This window comes from Eurosta solidaginis, chromosome 1 (assembly GCF_040869045.1).
Source record: "Eurosta solidaginis isolate ZX-2024a chromosome 1, ASM4086904v1, whole genome shotgun sequence".
NCBI classification, from domain to species: domain Eukaryota; kingdom Metazoa; phylum Arthropoda; class Insecta; order Diptera; family Tephritidae; genus Eurosta; species Eurosta solidaginis.
The window spans coordinates 99,369,352-99,385,375 of NC_090319.1; the positions used below are offsets into that span (position 1 = coordinate 99,369,352).

At 43.5% G+C, this 16,024-nt stretch overlaps 2 protein-coding genes across 3 annotated transcripts in view; one reads left to right on the forward strand and one right to left on the reverse strand.

The window, feature by feature from the left end:
* The window catches only part of LOC137236880 (putative fatty acyl-CoA reductase CG5065), a 30,152-nt gene extending 14,364 nt beyond the window's left edge, over positions 1-15,788 (forward strand). For both annotated transcript variants that reach the window (XM_067759970.1, XM_067759978.1), the window contains exons 2-9: positions 7,849-8,204; positions 9,022-9,246; positions 10,679-10,842; positions 10,907-11,065; positions 12,510-12,805; positions 12,870-13,144; positions 13,245-13,455; positions 15,591-15,788. In XM_067759970.1, the coding sequence (XP_067616071.1) occupies positions 8,156-8,204; positions 9,022-9,246; positions 10,679-10,842; positions 10,907-11,065; positions 12,510-12,805; positions 12,870-13,144; positions 13,245-13,455; positions 15,591-15,666 (1,455 nt within the window). In that variant the 5' untranslated portion in view covers positions 7,849-8,155 and the 3' untranslated portion in view covers positions 15,667-15,788. The remainder of the gene's footprint in view (positions 1-7,848; positions 8,205-9,021; positions 9,247-10,678; positions 10,843-10,906; positions 11,066-12,509; positions 12,806-12,869; positions 13,145-13,244; positions 13,456-15,590) is intronic.
* Positions 15,789-15,856: 68 nt separating this feature from the next.
* Positions 15,857-16,024, reverse strand: part of Xport-B (exit protein of rhodopsin and TRP B) — a 29,857-nt gene continuing 29,689 nt past the window's right edge. The window contains exon 14 of the mRNA XM_067761040.1: positions 15,857-16,013. Coding sequence (XP_067617141.1) covers positions 15,857-16,013 — 157 coding nt within the window. The remainder of the gene's footprint in view (positions 16,014-16,024) is intronic.

Here is a 16,024-nt window from a genome sequence, read left to right on the forward strand (position 1 = left end):
GTCGATGGTCTCAATTTATGCTCAAGTTATGGTGTTAAGGGACTGTACTTTGTTGATTTTAAACATGTAGACCATCGACACGTGGCTAAGTATCGATACTTTACTCAGTACTTGGCAAAAAGCATCGAGTACGAAATACTCGAGCATTTTTGTAAAAGTATCGATACTACTCACTCAGTGCTGTTGTTGTTGTTGTAGCAGTGCTTCGTCCCACCTAACAGCTGCGACCGATCACAAATTGTGATCAATATCCTCTAACGGGAGTCCAAGGAAAATTGCTGTTTCAACAGGGGTGAACCATAATGAAAGGGGTGTTAGAGGCGTTGGTTCCACATTACAATTAAAGAGATGGTTGGTGTCATGTGCGGACACATTGCAAGCGGGGCATACATTTTGTATGTCGGGGTTGATTCTGGATAGGTAAGAGTTTAACCTGTTACAGTATCCAAGACGAAGTTGAGCTAGAGTGACTCGCGTTTCCCTGCGGAGTATGCGGTCCTCTTCCGCAAGTTTTGGGTACTGGATTCACCGGGCAATTCCTGGCATAAAGGTCCGATGCCTGTTTGTGGAGTTCACCAAGGACCTGCTTGTGTTTTTTTGCTTCATACGGCTGAGTTCTCAGGTGCCGTATTTCCTCAAAATGCTTACGGAGATGACTTCTTAAGCCCCTAGGCGGTGTTGGCTCATCAATCAGATTTCTGTTGGGATGCCTAGGTTTTTGGGCATTCAACAGGAACTGTTTGGTTAGCATCTCATTTCTCTCCCTGATGGGGAGTATAATCGCCTCATTATTATGTAGATGGTGTTCTGGGGATATAAGAAGACAGCCCGTGGCGATTCTGAGAGTGGGTAATTTTTAGGCTTGGCGACCATATAGGGGACGCGTAGCACGCAATCGGCTGGCCAATTGCTTTGTAAGTGGTAATGAGCGTTTCTTTGTCTTTTCCCAAAGTACTGCCAGCAAGGGATTTGAGGATTTTATTAGGGCTCTGGATTTTCGGAACAATTGCGGCTGCGTGCTCACCAAAATGTAGATCCTGATCAAATGTCACACCCAAGATTTTGGGGTGTAGGACAGTCGGTAACGTAGTGCCATCGACGTGGATGTTCAAAATCCGTAATTTGGGGCGTCCATGTTGTAAATAAGGTCGCGGAGGATTTAGTCGGTGATAATGCCAGGATTCGCGAGGCGAAAAAACTGAAGAGATCAGGGAGGTAGCCGTTTATTCTGTTGCAAAGCTCACCGATCTGTGGGCCTGGGCCTGTGGCCATTATTGTGCAGTCATCGGCGTAGGAAACGATAGTAACTCCTTCTGGTGGCGAAGGTAGCTTAGATATGTAGAAATTAAACAAAAGTGGGGATAGGACACCACCCTGTGGCACCCCTTGTTTAATTCTTCATGGTTTTGATGTTTCATTTCTAAATTGCACCGATGCCGGCCGACCACCCAGATAATTTGCGGTCCACCTTTTAAGACATGGGGGAAGGATAGACCCATCCAGGTCTTGCAGTAACGTGCCATAGTTGACCGTATCAAAAGCTTTTGATAGGTCTAGCGCAACGAGTACTGTTCTATGGTGGGAGTTTTGATTTAAACCGTAATTTATCTGGGTGCTGATGGCATTTAGCTCGGTGGTGGTGCTATGGAGTTTTCTGAAGCCATGCTTATGACAGGCTAGCTGAAAATTTGCTTTGAAGTGGGGGAGGAAAATGGCTTCAAGCATCTTTGCCACTGGCGATAGGAGAGATATCGGGCGATACGACTCTCCGATGTTAGCTGGTTTTCCAGGCTTTAGTAACGGGACCACCTTGGCCACTTTCCATTTTTCGGGTATGACAAAGGTGGAAAGAGACAGGTTGAAGACATGTGCTAAATATTTGAAACCCTCTTTCCCTAGGCTTTTAAGCATCGGCATGGCTATGCCGTCTGGGCCCACTGCTTTGGATGGTTTAGCATGACCGATGGCATCCTCAAACTCTTTGACGGTGATGGTAATTGATGACGTGCTGAATTTATGTTTATGTGCGTGTCTGTTGGCCCTCCGTCTATCTATGTCGACCGTAGAATGCATTATATATTGTCGGCAGAAAGCGCTCGCGCATTTTCGCATCCGACAGCACTTTATCGCCAAAGGCGATGGAAACTTTGTCATTGTGGCTAGAAGGATTCTATAGGGACTTTACGGTGGACCAAAGTTTACCTACACCGGCAGAGAGGTTACAACCGCTTAGGTGCTCCTCCCATTTCGCCCGCTTGTGTTCATCCACAAGCAATCTGATGGTTTGGGGTCGCCGGGATCGAGCTGTCTTATAAGGTCGCGTTCTCTCGCTAAATTTGAGGCCTCCGCCGGGAAGTGGGGCCGAATTTCGGGAATTCTACCAGCGGAAATGAAACGTGCCGAGGTGGATTCGATGACCTTGCGGAAAGCACGCTCCCCTTGACGGGCATCAGTCGGGATAGGGAGGGCAGCGAAGCGGTTGTCTGTAAGGGATTTGTATTCGTCCCACTTTCCTTTTTTAAAGTTTATGAAGGTGCGTTTTTCTCTGACAATGAAGTCGGCGGTACGCCAATGTTACCATCGGCTGCCAGTTGGGCGCTTCCCAAGGCAGTCGGTTCTATGTACCGGAGCGACTCGGGATTTTTCCCGACCAAGGACTGTCATCTCAGTGTGACCCCATTTAATTTGTTTCGTCCCTCCCACAAATTGTCATCCTCCCAGCAGCTCCTTGCAGCAGGACTGCTACATATTCTCTTACTCCGGGAAGGTATCGAACCCAATCCGGGTCCGTCTCCTGACCCCGGTCCTGAGAAATGGTTTTGCTGCATTTGCCAGAAAAGAATCTTTTTAGGACGGTCATAATCTGTTCAGTGTGTCTCGTGCAAGGGATGGTTGCATCGGACAGGTTGTTCTGGGCTTGATCCCAAAACCCGACGTCCACGTAACTTTTATAAATCTTTTGTGGCTCCTTGCTGCTCACGCCCAAGGGCGTCCCGTAGTCTACGCCTAAGCGTATCCGCACTACCTTCCAGCAGCTTCGCTGCTCAGCAAGCCACAACAAGTACCCGCTGCTGCTCGCGCCCCACGGCGCCAACAACTCAAACAGCTGATACCACTCATAACTGCTACCTTCGTAGTAGAGCTGGTAGCAATGCTGAGCATCAGCCCCTGCCCCCGTCTTCTTCTCCCCCCTCTTTTCTGGCAGCAATCGTGCAGATCAGGGAAACAGACTCTTAGTCCCTGCCTCCGTTTGCACCGTCTGCCAGCACAGAATATATAGGTTTACGACATCCGCTCAATGCAGCTCCTGCCTTGGGTGGTGCCACTTTCCTAGATGTTCTGGTCTCCGCGACGTCAACCCCTCGACGGGTTTCATCGCGCCATGTTGCCAGGTCGCAAACCCAAATCATCCGGGTACCCCAATGTTTGCCCAAGGGCGCCCAGTCCCAAGGCCACAACAGCAATTGCGTCCTGGCCTTCCACAACCTAGGCGTAGTCACCCCTCACTTACCCCTAGAGTGACGGCGTCACCCCTCATGCACTTCAGAATTCTGCAGTTCAACTGTAATGGACTAACTGGGAAGATTACGGAGATAGTCGATTTCATGAAGCGGCGCAACATCCGCATTGCTGCGATTCAAGAGACTAAACTCACAGCAAGATCTGCATTGCAGACCTGCTCTGGTTATAATGTCCACAGGAAAGACCGCGAGAGCGGAAATGGAGGCGGCCTCGCGTTTATTATACACCACTCTGTGCAATATCATATATTTGATCCTGGCATCAACCGCAGTGACAATGTCTTAGAACGTCAAGGCCTATCTGTCCGGTCAGGCGATGCAAATCTAGAAATCATCAACATCTACATCCCTCCTGTCACCTGTTGCCCCAGTGGATACCGCCCTAATATCGAGGCCTTACTCACTGGCAACAATCGCCTTATCTTAGGCGATTTCAATGCCCATCACAACCTATGGCATTCAAACTTGCGGGCGGACAGTAGGGGTGGGATGTTGGCGGATCAAATAGACGAAACGACGTTCTGCACAATAAACGGAGACGCCCCCACACGTATGGTAGGAAGCTGTCATAGCTTGCCAGATATCTCAATCGTGAGCGCAGAACTCGTAAACTGCGTCAACTGGCAGCCGATGGTAACATTGGCATCCGACCACCTGCCCATACTTATTTCTTTCGAGCGTACCGCCGACTTCATCGTCACCGAAAAACGCACTTTCATAAACTTCAAAAAAGGAAAGTGGGAAGAATATAAATCTGCAACAGACAGCAGCTTTGCTGCCCTCCTTATCCCGACTGATGCCCGCCAAGGGGAGCGTGCCTTCCGTAAGGTCATTGAATCCGCCTCGGCACATTTCATTCCCGCCGGGAGAATTCCCGAAATCCGGCCCCACTTCCCGGCGGAGGCCGCGAGCTTAGCGAGGGAACGCGACCTTATAAGAAAGCTTGATCCAGGCGACCCCCAAATAAGGGATATAAACCAACGCATCAGATTGCTTGTGGACGAACACAAGCGGGCGAAAAGGGAAGAGCACCTCAGAGGTTGTAACCTCTCTACCGGTGTAGGTAAACTTTGGTCCACCGTAAAGTCCCTATCGAATCCGACTAAGCACAAAGACAAAGTTTCCATCGCCTTTGGCGATAAGGTGCTGTCGGATGCGAAAAAATACGCGAGCGCTTTCTGCCGACAATATATAATGCATCCTACGGTCGACAAAGATAGACGGAGAGCCAATAGACACGCACATAAACACAAACTCAGCGCGTCACCAATTACTATCACCGCTAGAGAGGTTGAGGACGCCATTGGTCGCGCTAAACCATCCAAAGCAGTGGGCCCAGACGGCATAGCCATGCCGATGCTTAAAAACCTAGGGAAAGATGGTTTCAAATATTTAGCGCATGTCTTCAACCTGTCTCTTTCTACCTTTGTCATACCCGAGAAATGGAAAATGGCCAAGGTGGTCCCGCTACTAAAGCCTGGGAAACCAGCTAACGTAGGTGAGTCATATCGTCCGATATCTCTCCTATCGCCAGTGGCAAAGACGCTTGAAGCCATTTTGCTTCCTTATTTCCAAGCACATTTGCAGCTAGCCCCTCATCAGCATGGCTTCAGAAAACTCCATAGCAGTACCTCCGCGCTAAATGTCATTAGCACCCAGATAAATTGCGGTTTGAATCAATATCCCCACCATAGAACAGTACTCGTAGCGTTAGGCCTATCAAAAGCTTTTGATACGGTCAACCATGGCTCGTTACTGCAAGACCTGGAAGGGTCTACCCTTCCCCCATGTCTTAAAGGGTGGACCGCAAATTATCTGGGTGGTCGGCAGGCATCGGTGCAATTCAGAAACGAAACATCAAAACAAAGGAGAATTAAACAAGGGGTGCCACAGGGTGGTGTCCTATCCCCGCTTTTGTTTAATTTCTACATATCTAAGCTACCTTCACCACCGGAAGGAGTCACAATCGTTTCCTATGCCGATGACTGCACAATAATGGCCACAGGCCCAGGCCCAAAGATCGATGAGCTATGCAATAAAATAAACGGCTATCTCCCTGATCTCTCCAGTTTTTTCGCCTCGCGAAACCTGGCATTGTCATCTTCCGCGACCTTATTTACAACATGGACGCCCCAAATGTCGACCATATTGAACATCCACGTCGATGGCACTACGCTACCGACTGTCCTACACCCCAAAATCTTGGGTGTGACGTTTGATCAGGATCTACATTTTGGTGCGCACACAACCGCAATTGTTCCAAGAATTCAGAGCCGTAATAAAATCCTCAAATCCCTTGCTGGCAGTACCTGGGGAAAAGATAAAGAAACGCTCTTGACCACATACAAAGCAATTAGCCAGCCGATTACGTGCTACGCGTCACCCATATGGTCGCCAAGCCTAAAAACCACCCACTGGAAGAAACTACAGGCCTGCCAAAATACTGCTCTCAGAATCGCCACGGGCTGTCTTCTTATGTCCCCAGAACACCATCTGCATAATGAGGCGAGAATACTTCTCATCAGGGAGAGGAATGAGATGCTGACCAAACAGTTTCTGTTGAATACCCAGAAACCTGGGCATCCCAACAGACATCTGATTGACGAACCAGCACCGCCTAGGGGCCTAAGGAGTCATCTCCGTAAGCATTTTGAGGAAATACGGCACCTGAGAACCCAGCCGTATGAGGCGGAAAAATACAAGCAGGTCCTTGGTGAACTCCATAGACAGGCGTCGGACCTTTATGTCGGGAATTGCCCGGTGAATCCAGTACTTGAAGAAAAATATCCAGAACTCGCAGAAGAGGAACGCATACTCCCCAGGGAAACGCGTGTCACTCTTGCTCAACTTCGTTCTGGATACTGTAACAGGTTAAACTCTTACCTATCCAGAATCAACCCCGACATACAAAATGTATGCCCTGCTTGCAATGTGTCCCCACATGACACCAACCATCTCTTTAATTGTAATGTGGAACCAATGCCTCTAACACCCCTTTCCTTATGGTCCACCCCTGTTGAAACGGCAAGTTTCCTTGGACTCCCGTTAGAGGATATTGATGACAATTTGTGATCGGTCGCGGCTATTAGGTGGGGCGAGCATTGCTACAACAACAACAGTTGGTGCAGTTTACGAGTTCTGCGCTCACGATTGAAATATCCGGCGAACTGTGACAGCTTCCTACCATACGTGTTTGGGGCGCCTCCGTTTATTATACAGAACGTCGTTTCTCCTATTTGATCCGCCAACATCTCACCCCTTTGTCCGCCCGCAAGTTTGAATGCCATAGATCGTGATGGGCATTGAAATCGCCTAAGATAATGCGATTGTTGCCAGTGAGTAAGGCGCTGATATTAGGGCGGTATCTACTGTGGCAACAGGTGGCAGGAGGGATGTAGATGTTGATGTTTCTAGGTTTACATCGCCTGACAGGCAGATAAGCCTTGACGTTGTAAGACACTGTCCCCGCGGCCGATGTCGGGATCAAATATATGATATTGCACAGAGTGGTGTATGATAAACGCGAGGGCGCCTCCATTTCCTCTCTCGCGATCTTTTCTGTGGACATTATACCCAGAACAAGTCTGCAGTGCAGATCTTGCCGTGAGTTTAGCCTCTTGAATCGCAGCAATGCGGATGTTGTGCCGCTTCGTGAAATCGACTATCTCCGTGATCTTCCCAGTTAATCCATTACAGTTTAACTGCAGAATTCTGAAGTGCATAGGGGGAGACGCCGCCACTCTGGGAGTAAGTGACGGCTAACTACGCCTGGGTTGTGGAAGACTAGGACGCAACTGCTGTTGGGGCTCTGTGACTGGACGTCCTTGGGTAAGCATTGGGGTACCCGGTGTATTTAGGTATGCGGCCTGGCAACATGGCGCAATGAAACCCGTCGAGGGGTTGCCGTCGAGGGGTTGCCGTCGCGGAGACCAGAACATCTAGGAAAGTGGCACCGTCCATGGCAGGAGCTGCATTGGGCGGATGTCGCAAACATATATATTCTGTGCTGGCAAACGGTGCAAAGGCAGGTAGGGACTAAGAGTATGTTTCCCTGACCTACACACTCAGTGCTCGTATCGTTCTATCACTACCTACACATGATGTTCTGTGGAGCCCCGCACTTCGTCTCACGCTGTTGTGTTGATTACAAGTTGCGTCACTTCAATAAAATGTTGCCTAAATAAATCGTCGTGCATACATATGTTTATGTACATACAATATAGTACGTACGAGGTAGAGATATATCTTTTCCCGCCAATTTTATCGTTGTTGTTTACAAAAGCCAAATAAAAAAATTACTTTTACGAGTATTTATTCATTTTTCTAGCAACAAATGCTGCCCGGTAAAGCACGTGCTATTGCTGCTGATTGGCACCATGAAAAGCTCCATAGAGCCGCTGCAATCGCAACGCTACTGCTCAGTCACTTATTGGAAAACTTGTTTTTCTAGGATTGATGTGTGGCTAGCCAATGTTGGCTTTCATCTAATATTTTTCACTTTCATTTGGTACAGCAGAGAGATTACTTGGTGTGGAAATCAATTCGGAAAATTCGCATAAAAAAAATTTTTACAAAAACAAGTTGTAGCGGCAGGGCATTGGAACTTTTCTTAAATAACGGACTTACAGTGAAAAATGTGTGATTCAGAGGACTTCTACAAGGATGCTGTAATATTCGTAACAGGTAAGGAAAAGTGGAGAACGAGAAACCTACTACATATTTCTGTGTAAACAAAAAAATAATTACAATAAAACAAATCAATCAAATTTGTTTAAATTTTCCTGTTTCGTAATATGCAATTGCAATATTTCTACATTAGACGGTAACAAAATCTTAACATTTTTAGTGCAAATTTTGATCGCTACTCTTAATGTACTCGTATTACACAAACGGCGACGCGTTTCACCTCCTAGTTTTAATTTGTTGACGCTGGCGATTTCAATCCGAGAACAGATAGGCTAGCTGCGTCGACACTAAGTTTGAATTAGGCGGGGAAAACGTGTCCTCTGAGTCGATTGAAGTTTTATGAACATGCGTGGTAGTAAAAAGGTTTACAATTGTTATTTTCATTATTCATTTTGCGATTCACTATCTCATCTCTTCAAAGTTGGTATAACTGCGCTTTGTGGAGGGCATCATTCCTAACAACCCATTGGAAGTACCAAATATTTTATATGAAAAACTAAAAGGGAGAAAATCGAGTTAAAAGGGGGCTTATGAGTTTCACTCGGAACTTATTTCATGCAAATATAATTATTAATATTTTTCGACTTAATCGGGTGGGAAAACAAAATCACTAAAAACGTATGTGAATGATTTCACACGATTTACGCTGCCCTAGAAAGAAATTTCGGTTTCATATATTTTTTTTATTGATACACCTTAACCTTTTTACGTATATGTATGTATGTGCAAATGTATGTAGAAGCAGATGTTAATTTGTTTTTGTGTTTTTATCTACAATTTTGCGTTATCTTATCCCCTTTTATTGTTATTTTAGGCGCCACTGGCTTTGTAGGGAAAACTTTATTGGAAAAGCTATTATGGAGCTTTCCTGAAATCGCGCGCATTTATATCTTGATACGTGAAAAGAGCGGCTTCACGGTGGCTCAGCGGTATCAGGCTTTTGTGCAGCATAAAATTTTTGAGCGTCTACGAATGAATTTTCCTGAGCGGCTGGAAAAACTGCAATATCTCAGTGGAAATATTGAATGTGATGATTTTGGTGAGTTCTGGAACCACTTTTTTACATTAGATAATTGGCGCTTAACAATCTTAGAGCTTAAGTTAAAGAAACCACAATAGAAAACTGCGGCGATTTTAAAACTTATTTGAATGTATGTATGTATGTATGTATCTCTTACAGAAACTGGAAAACTTTGACTTTATTTTCCAAATTAAAAAAATAAATAAATGTAAGGCGCGATAACCTCCGAAGAGATTTTAGCCCGAGCTTCTTTCCAATTTACGTCGCATTCCATTTAATTATTCCTGCGAATTGGCGGGACGGGACCTACTTGTTTTATACCGACTCCGAACGGCATCTGTAAGGCAGATGAGTTGTTTTCACTGAGAAGCTTTTCATGGCAGAAATACACTCGGAGTGCTTGCCAAACACTGCAGAGGGGCGACCCCGCTTAGAAAAATGTTCTTCTAATAGAAAAAAACTTGTTTCTTAAATTTTGATGGTGCTGTGCCCGGGCCGTTAACCCAGGATATTCGGTGTAATAGGCGGAGCACGCTACCATCACACCACGGCTGCTTTTCGAAATTAGAATTTACAATATTAATTATTTCACAAATATTTAATAAAGTAATAAATAAAAAGCAAGAAGATGAAGCAGCTCTGGGAGGGTTTGACGGAAAAGTTCTTCGAATGATTTATGGACCTCTACGTATTGGCGTTGGCGAGTGCCGAAGAAGATTTAATGATGAACTGTACGAGCTTTACGCTCACATCAACATAGTCCAGCGAATTACAACGCAGCGGCTACGCTGGCTAGGCCATGTTATGCGAATGAAAGACAACGCTCCGGCTAAGAAAGTGTTTTATCGGAACCCGCTTTTTTCACAACACAAACTTTTTTTTAATTAATTTTAACTTTTAATTCGATATTTTTTAAAAGCGTGTTTTTTAGTTTATTTTAGCTATGTATATTTATTTTTGAACTTTCCTTCAAATAGATATTTTCACGGAACAATAAAGAAGGGGCACAAATTCGCAGGAGCACTCATGCAACTTATTACAGCCAAAAGAGACCCACGCTCTACTCATGGTTCAAATTTACTTTTAACCTATCTGCCCAATGTCTTGAATATTTGAGCTGCATAACAGCCCCGTCTCATCATCATTATAAATGTGATTGGATAGAAATTAAAGCTTTTCAAACTCTTCTGGAAAATCAAAAAACAATTTAGCATTTTCTTTTTTGAAACGTTTTACTCTGTCAAACGAAGTTCAATTCCAGTAGGTTCAAGGAGGCTGACTTGTCTTGGTAGAGTTTAGAGAAAGCATTAAACCAGTCTTTACCTGCTCTTCTATCCAAAGTAAATTTATAATTTCTAAGTCATTCTTATTTCGTCATAGCCGTCGTCAGATATTATAATGTAATTTAGTAATTGCTTAATTTTTTATCAACTCGTTGTACCTATTTCAGGGTTAAGTGCCGCTGATCGTCATGAATTATGTGAAAATGTACAGATAATTTTCCACAGCGCTGCAACAGTTCGTTTCAACGAGCGCTTAAAGGTGGCCTCGCAGGTTAATGCCATTGGCACTTTGCATTTATTGGAGATGTGTAAGAAAATGCCACAACTGAAGGTATGTATGACTAAAAATGGCTTAGAGTAGTCGTACCTTTTTGAGGTTTTATCATCATTTATAGAGCTTTGTGTATGTTTCTACGGCATACTGCAATCCAGGACGCAAGTACGTTGATGAGTTGATATATCCAACTCTACCCCCGGTCAATTGGAAAATGTTCGTTGATTGCACCAATAAAATACCAGATGCATATTTCAATAGTTTGGCCAATTATATTAAGGTAAAAAATATTAATTTGTAACGTCACCGTCGTTTATTACATTGTTCTCCAGCTAGCAACTTTTCGACTTTAGTCTCTACGAGACCTATTTCCTTAAACCTAGAACTGTCTTAGTTTTAACCTACGATGTTGGTAATGTACGTAAATTTTACGTACTATACCATTTCCGTATGTTATTTTAAATAAATGTTTAATAAAAACTCATTTGTCTTCAGTGTTGATTTTATTGAATGAAAATACAAAGTTTTTGGTTTCCTAAACTACTAGGTTATGGAACAATTTATGGGAAATTATTCATACATTAGCCGTGTTTTTTTACACGTATATACGTCTACTTTTGCGGGTAAAAAACGCTTATCTTCACTTAGATAATGTTTAGGATACCCATCTAGCGGCAACTAGCTACAGAACATGTTGTACCGAAAAGCGGAGACACACACCTCTGATGGTCATATTTATAAGCTATAGCTGAATCGGTTTCGGTGAATAGTGGACACACACAATACATAGAGGTGAAATAAAGACACATATTTCAGTTGCATCTGAGTATAATGCGTATTGAAATTTAGGAGTACTAATTTTCTGCGCGTCACCGCAGACCACACCGAATGCCCTGGGTTCACACCCCGGGCAAAACAACATCAAAATTTTAGAAATAAGGTTTTTTAATTAGAAGAAAATTTTTCTAAGCAGGGTCGCCCCTCGGCAGTGTTTGGCAAGCACTCAGAGTGTATTTATGCCATGAAAAGCTCTCAGTGAAAACTCATCTGCCTCGCAGATACCGTTCGGAGTCGGTATAAAATAAGTAGGTCCCGTCCCGCCAATTTGTAGGAAAAATTAAAAAGGAGCCCAACGCAAATTGGAAGAGAAGCTCGGCCTAAAATCTCTTCGGAGGTTATCGTGCCTTATATTTATTTATCATAATTTTCTGCGGCTACCGTGGTGTGATGGTAGCGTGCTCCGCCTATCACACCGTATGCCCTGGGTTCAACTCCCGGGCAAAGCAACATCAAAATTTTAGAAATAAGGTTTTTCAATTAGAAGAAATTTTTTCTAAGCGGGGTCGCCCCTCGGCAGTGTTTGGCAAGCGCTCCGGGTGTATTTCTGCCATGAAAAAGCTCTCAGTGAAAACTCATCTGTCTTGCAGATGCCGTTCGGAGTCGGCATAAAACATGTAGGTCCCGTCCGGCCAATTTGTAGGGAAAATCAAGAGGAGCACGACGCAAATTGGAAGAGAAGCTTTACATTTATTTTTTTTAATTTAATTTCCTGCGCAGCAATTTCAGAAGAGTAGATAAAGTTTAACACTTAACAGTCCATATAAAGTTTAAGCGTAAACGTATATAGATGTAAAAAAAACCCAGCTAATATATCCTTTGCTGAAATTTAACAAACGGTTGTTGTATTGGATACTAATTAAATAGATAAATAAATCCTACAATAGGGTCCACATCCAAACACTTACACTTTTACGAAGTCCATAGCAGAGCAAATCGTGAACGAATACAAACACTACATACCAATTGTTATCGTCCGACCATCCATTGTGACGGCTGCTCATCGGGAACCCTATCCCGGCTGGATCGATAATATACAAGGCATTACGGGAATTATGATGGAAATCGGTAAAGGAACAATCAGCAGCATATTAGGCGATAAAGATATTATATGTGATATAATACCAGTAGACTTTGTGGTTAATTCTTTGATCTTAATGGCGAAAAAAGCAACGCTAGGGAGGTTTGGAAAGCTAACACATGCCCATCACCAACAATTTTGTACGATTTTATATTTTGTTTCGTAGAGTTTGCATTTCCAATGCTACATCGGGTGTAACGAACCCTATTACATGGGCACGTCTGGGTTGTCTGACACTCAAATGGTCACGCGTTTATCCCACCAAACGCATTATGATGTTTCCGAATTTTAAGTATCAAAAAAGTTTTCTGCTACATGAAATAGCGGTAATTTTGTTGCACTATGCTCCAGCGCTGCTAATGGATCTTTTGACGGTTTTGAGGCTGAAAAGAAAATTTGTCTTACCCATAGCGAAAAAATTTCGACAAGCTTGCCTAGCTGGTAAGTAAGTGATGAGCCAGTGAGGAGGTTAAAAAGGATGAAGGAAGGAGTGGTGGACTACGAAGTGAGATAACAGACATAAATAACTTTTCATTGACAGGTCGCACTTTCTCCTTAAATGAATGGATATTCAAAAATCATAGTCGCCATTATTTTAAGGATTTGCTACCTACTAAGGCTGCACCTGAGATTTTATGGAACTTGGAATCATTGGATTATGACACTTATATAAGGGCATTTGTAATTGGCATACAAAAATATCTGCATCGTGAGCATTTTCAGGAGAATTCCAGCAAATGGAAAATCACTCGGTGAGTCAAATTAATATCCCAGGAAATTCGAGTATTGTAAAGGGCTAATAAGCTGTAGGAAAGATAAGAAACCTAAAAATTTAGGTACGATAGCCACTAATGTGAAAGGGTGGGGATCCCAACACAAAACCAAAACAATTACTTAGGTCAATGTAAGACAGGGTAAAAAAAGTTGAATCTAAGTGCACTCCAAGCGGTATTGCTACAGTTCAAGTTGACTATGAAGAGTTTCGAAATCCTTCTATTAGGTTAGATTGAAGAGACGCGAGTGCAGTTTCATTTATTTCCACGCAGGCACTCTATGTCCATTTTGAATTCCATTAAAAGGTGCCGTTTGCGGACACATACCGTGACCTGTCAAAACTCCAATCTTTATTTACGGATCACCGTCTATCCACTTCCGGTCAAAAGTAGCCCTGCAATGGGTAGTGACTATTCAGTCTAAACTTAGCTATCCCGAGGCTAGTGTGCACAGGAACAAATCGCAGGAGATCAACGGTACTTCGGATTCCTTGCAGCCCTCTAATACCGATTTAATTGTACATGTGCGGGCTATGATATCTACTTGACAGTATCCTGGGAAACTTCTATTGCCCGGAATCTAGATGATCCGTATCTTAAATAGTACAAGGCATGTTGCGAGGCTGACTGCTGAGGTGGTGAGGAGCAGTAGCAAGCAGGTATGCACGCTTGTATCTCACCCTAGCTCGTCGTCTTGGGCGGGGTATTTCACCACCGTTCTTACCCATAGCCACATGCACAAAATGGTGGTTCATATGCATATATCAGGAAAGAAGAAAGGAGTTAGGCATGAGGGGCACAACATAAAGGAGGAAAGAAAAGATGAGGTCTGTAAGTAGAAAAGGAGTCAGCATAGTACTCATGGCTTCGCGCAACTCGCGCTGAAAAGGGTGTGAGGACACCACCTTACAGAACAGGCCTCACCTTTTATTTTCCCTTTTCTTGCCGCATCACATATATTTCTATATTTATTCAGGTATGAACCTAATTTTTTTTCATGTGGCTGTGGGCAAGGACGGTGGTGCTCAAGACGACGAGCTAGCATGGGATAAAAGCATACCTGCTTGCCACCGCTCTTCTCCAATTAAGTAGTCAGCCTTCAACATGCCTTGTACTAAAACACGGATCATCTAGATTCCGGGCAATAGAAGTTTCCCAGGATATTGGCAGGTAGATATCAAATCATAACTGCTTGTCACCGTTCCTCGACACCCAAGGAGTCAGCCACGTAATAAGCAATCGCAAAAGAGGTCAGGCACTCCTGGAGTAGCCTCCATCGCACCGTTGTTGAGCTGTTTAATTCTTTCACCGTAGTTGTTTTATAAACTGCATCTTTATTCGCTGCAACTTCCTTTTGGAAGACGCTACTGTGATCATGCAGCTTGAACTTGGGGCTCATATCTAGCTCAGGACAGAAAATCGCCCAGCAATCTTTCATTCCAACCTCGAAATATCAGTGAATCAGTTAACTAATATACTGCGCCGAATCCAGTGTATTCCACCATTCCCACATCCCATAGAGCAGAACCGGCTTGACTACCATCTCTTAAATCCAGAGTACAGTCCTTGGAGAGAGGCTTTATTTTGCACCTAGTATATAGGAATCTAGGAAGAAAAAGATACCACTACTACGAGGAAAAACTATGCGGAAAAGTGTAGTGAAACGGAAATCAGTTACTCGTAGAAGCGGTAGTCATGTGGTCTTTAGCGTTATCGAAAAATTTAATATTAGCACTAATATGCTTCCTCGACAGTTAAAATGAAAATTTTTGAGAGCGTGCGTGGTATGAATAATAGCCACCAGTAGCACCCTTTATGAAAGATTTTGGTATTTAACGAAATCCTGGAAACTTTTCGCAAACGCCGTCGATTTATCGACAATGATCACAGATAAACTCCTTCCACAGGTTTGTAATCTCATTGAAATTTGCCGTGTCTATATTTACGCGGCACGGGGGTCCAACTAAACGCTATTAATCTCATGATGGAGCTTGTGTAAGGTATACCTCTACTCAGCGGGATCCTTAAGTCCTATTAAGCTCAGCTTCTTATTTTTAAGTAGATATTTAAGTAAAGTAGGGCGATATTAATGCTTAATGTTCTTTTCTTCACAGCCTCTATTGGACGTGGTCATTTCTTCATCTTTTCATACCATTATTAACTGTATATATGGTATTCGCTCTGAAATAATGCAACTAAGTCAAACAAAAATTTTGATCAAAAAAATCTTGTGTATTTTATGTATAAATGAAATAATTAAACAATGATAAGTATGGCATACGTACAAACATACATATGTATGTAGATATGAAAGTCTGTTAACAAAATCATTTATAAAATAAAAGTTAAGTTAACGGGAAAATATTTAAAAGTATTAAAATTAATTCATTGGCTCTTCGCAACCCTCAGGAGGTGGTCCCAATGTCGGGAATGTACGCAAACGTTGCAACTCCAAAATGGTCTTCAATTCAAGGATATGTGCATAATCCTGCCGAACCTCGTTGATGAGAAAACTGTAACGTTTTATTTTCTCCATTCTGTAAAAAAA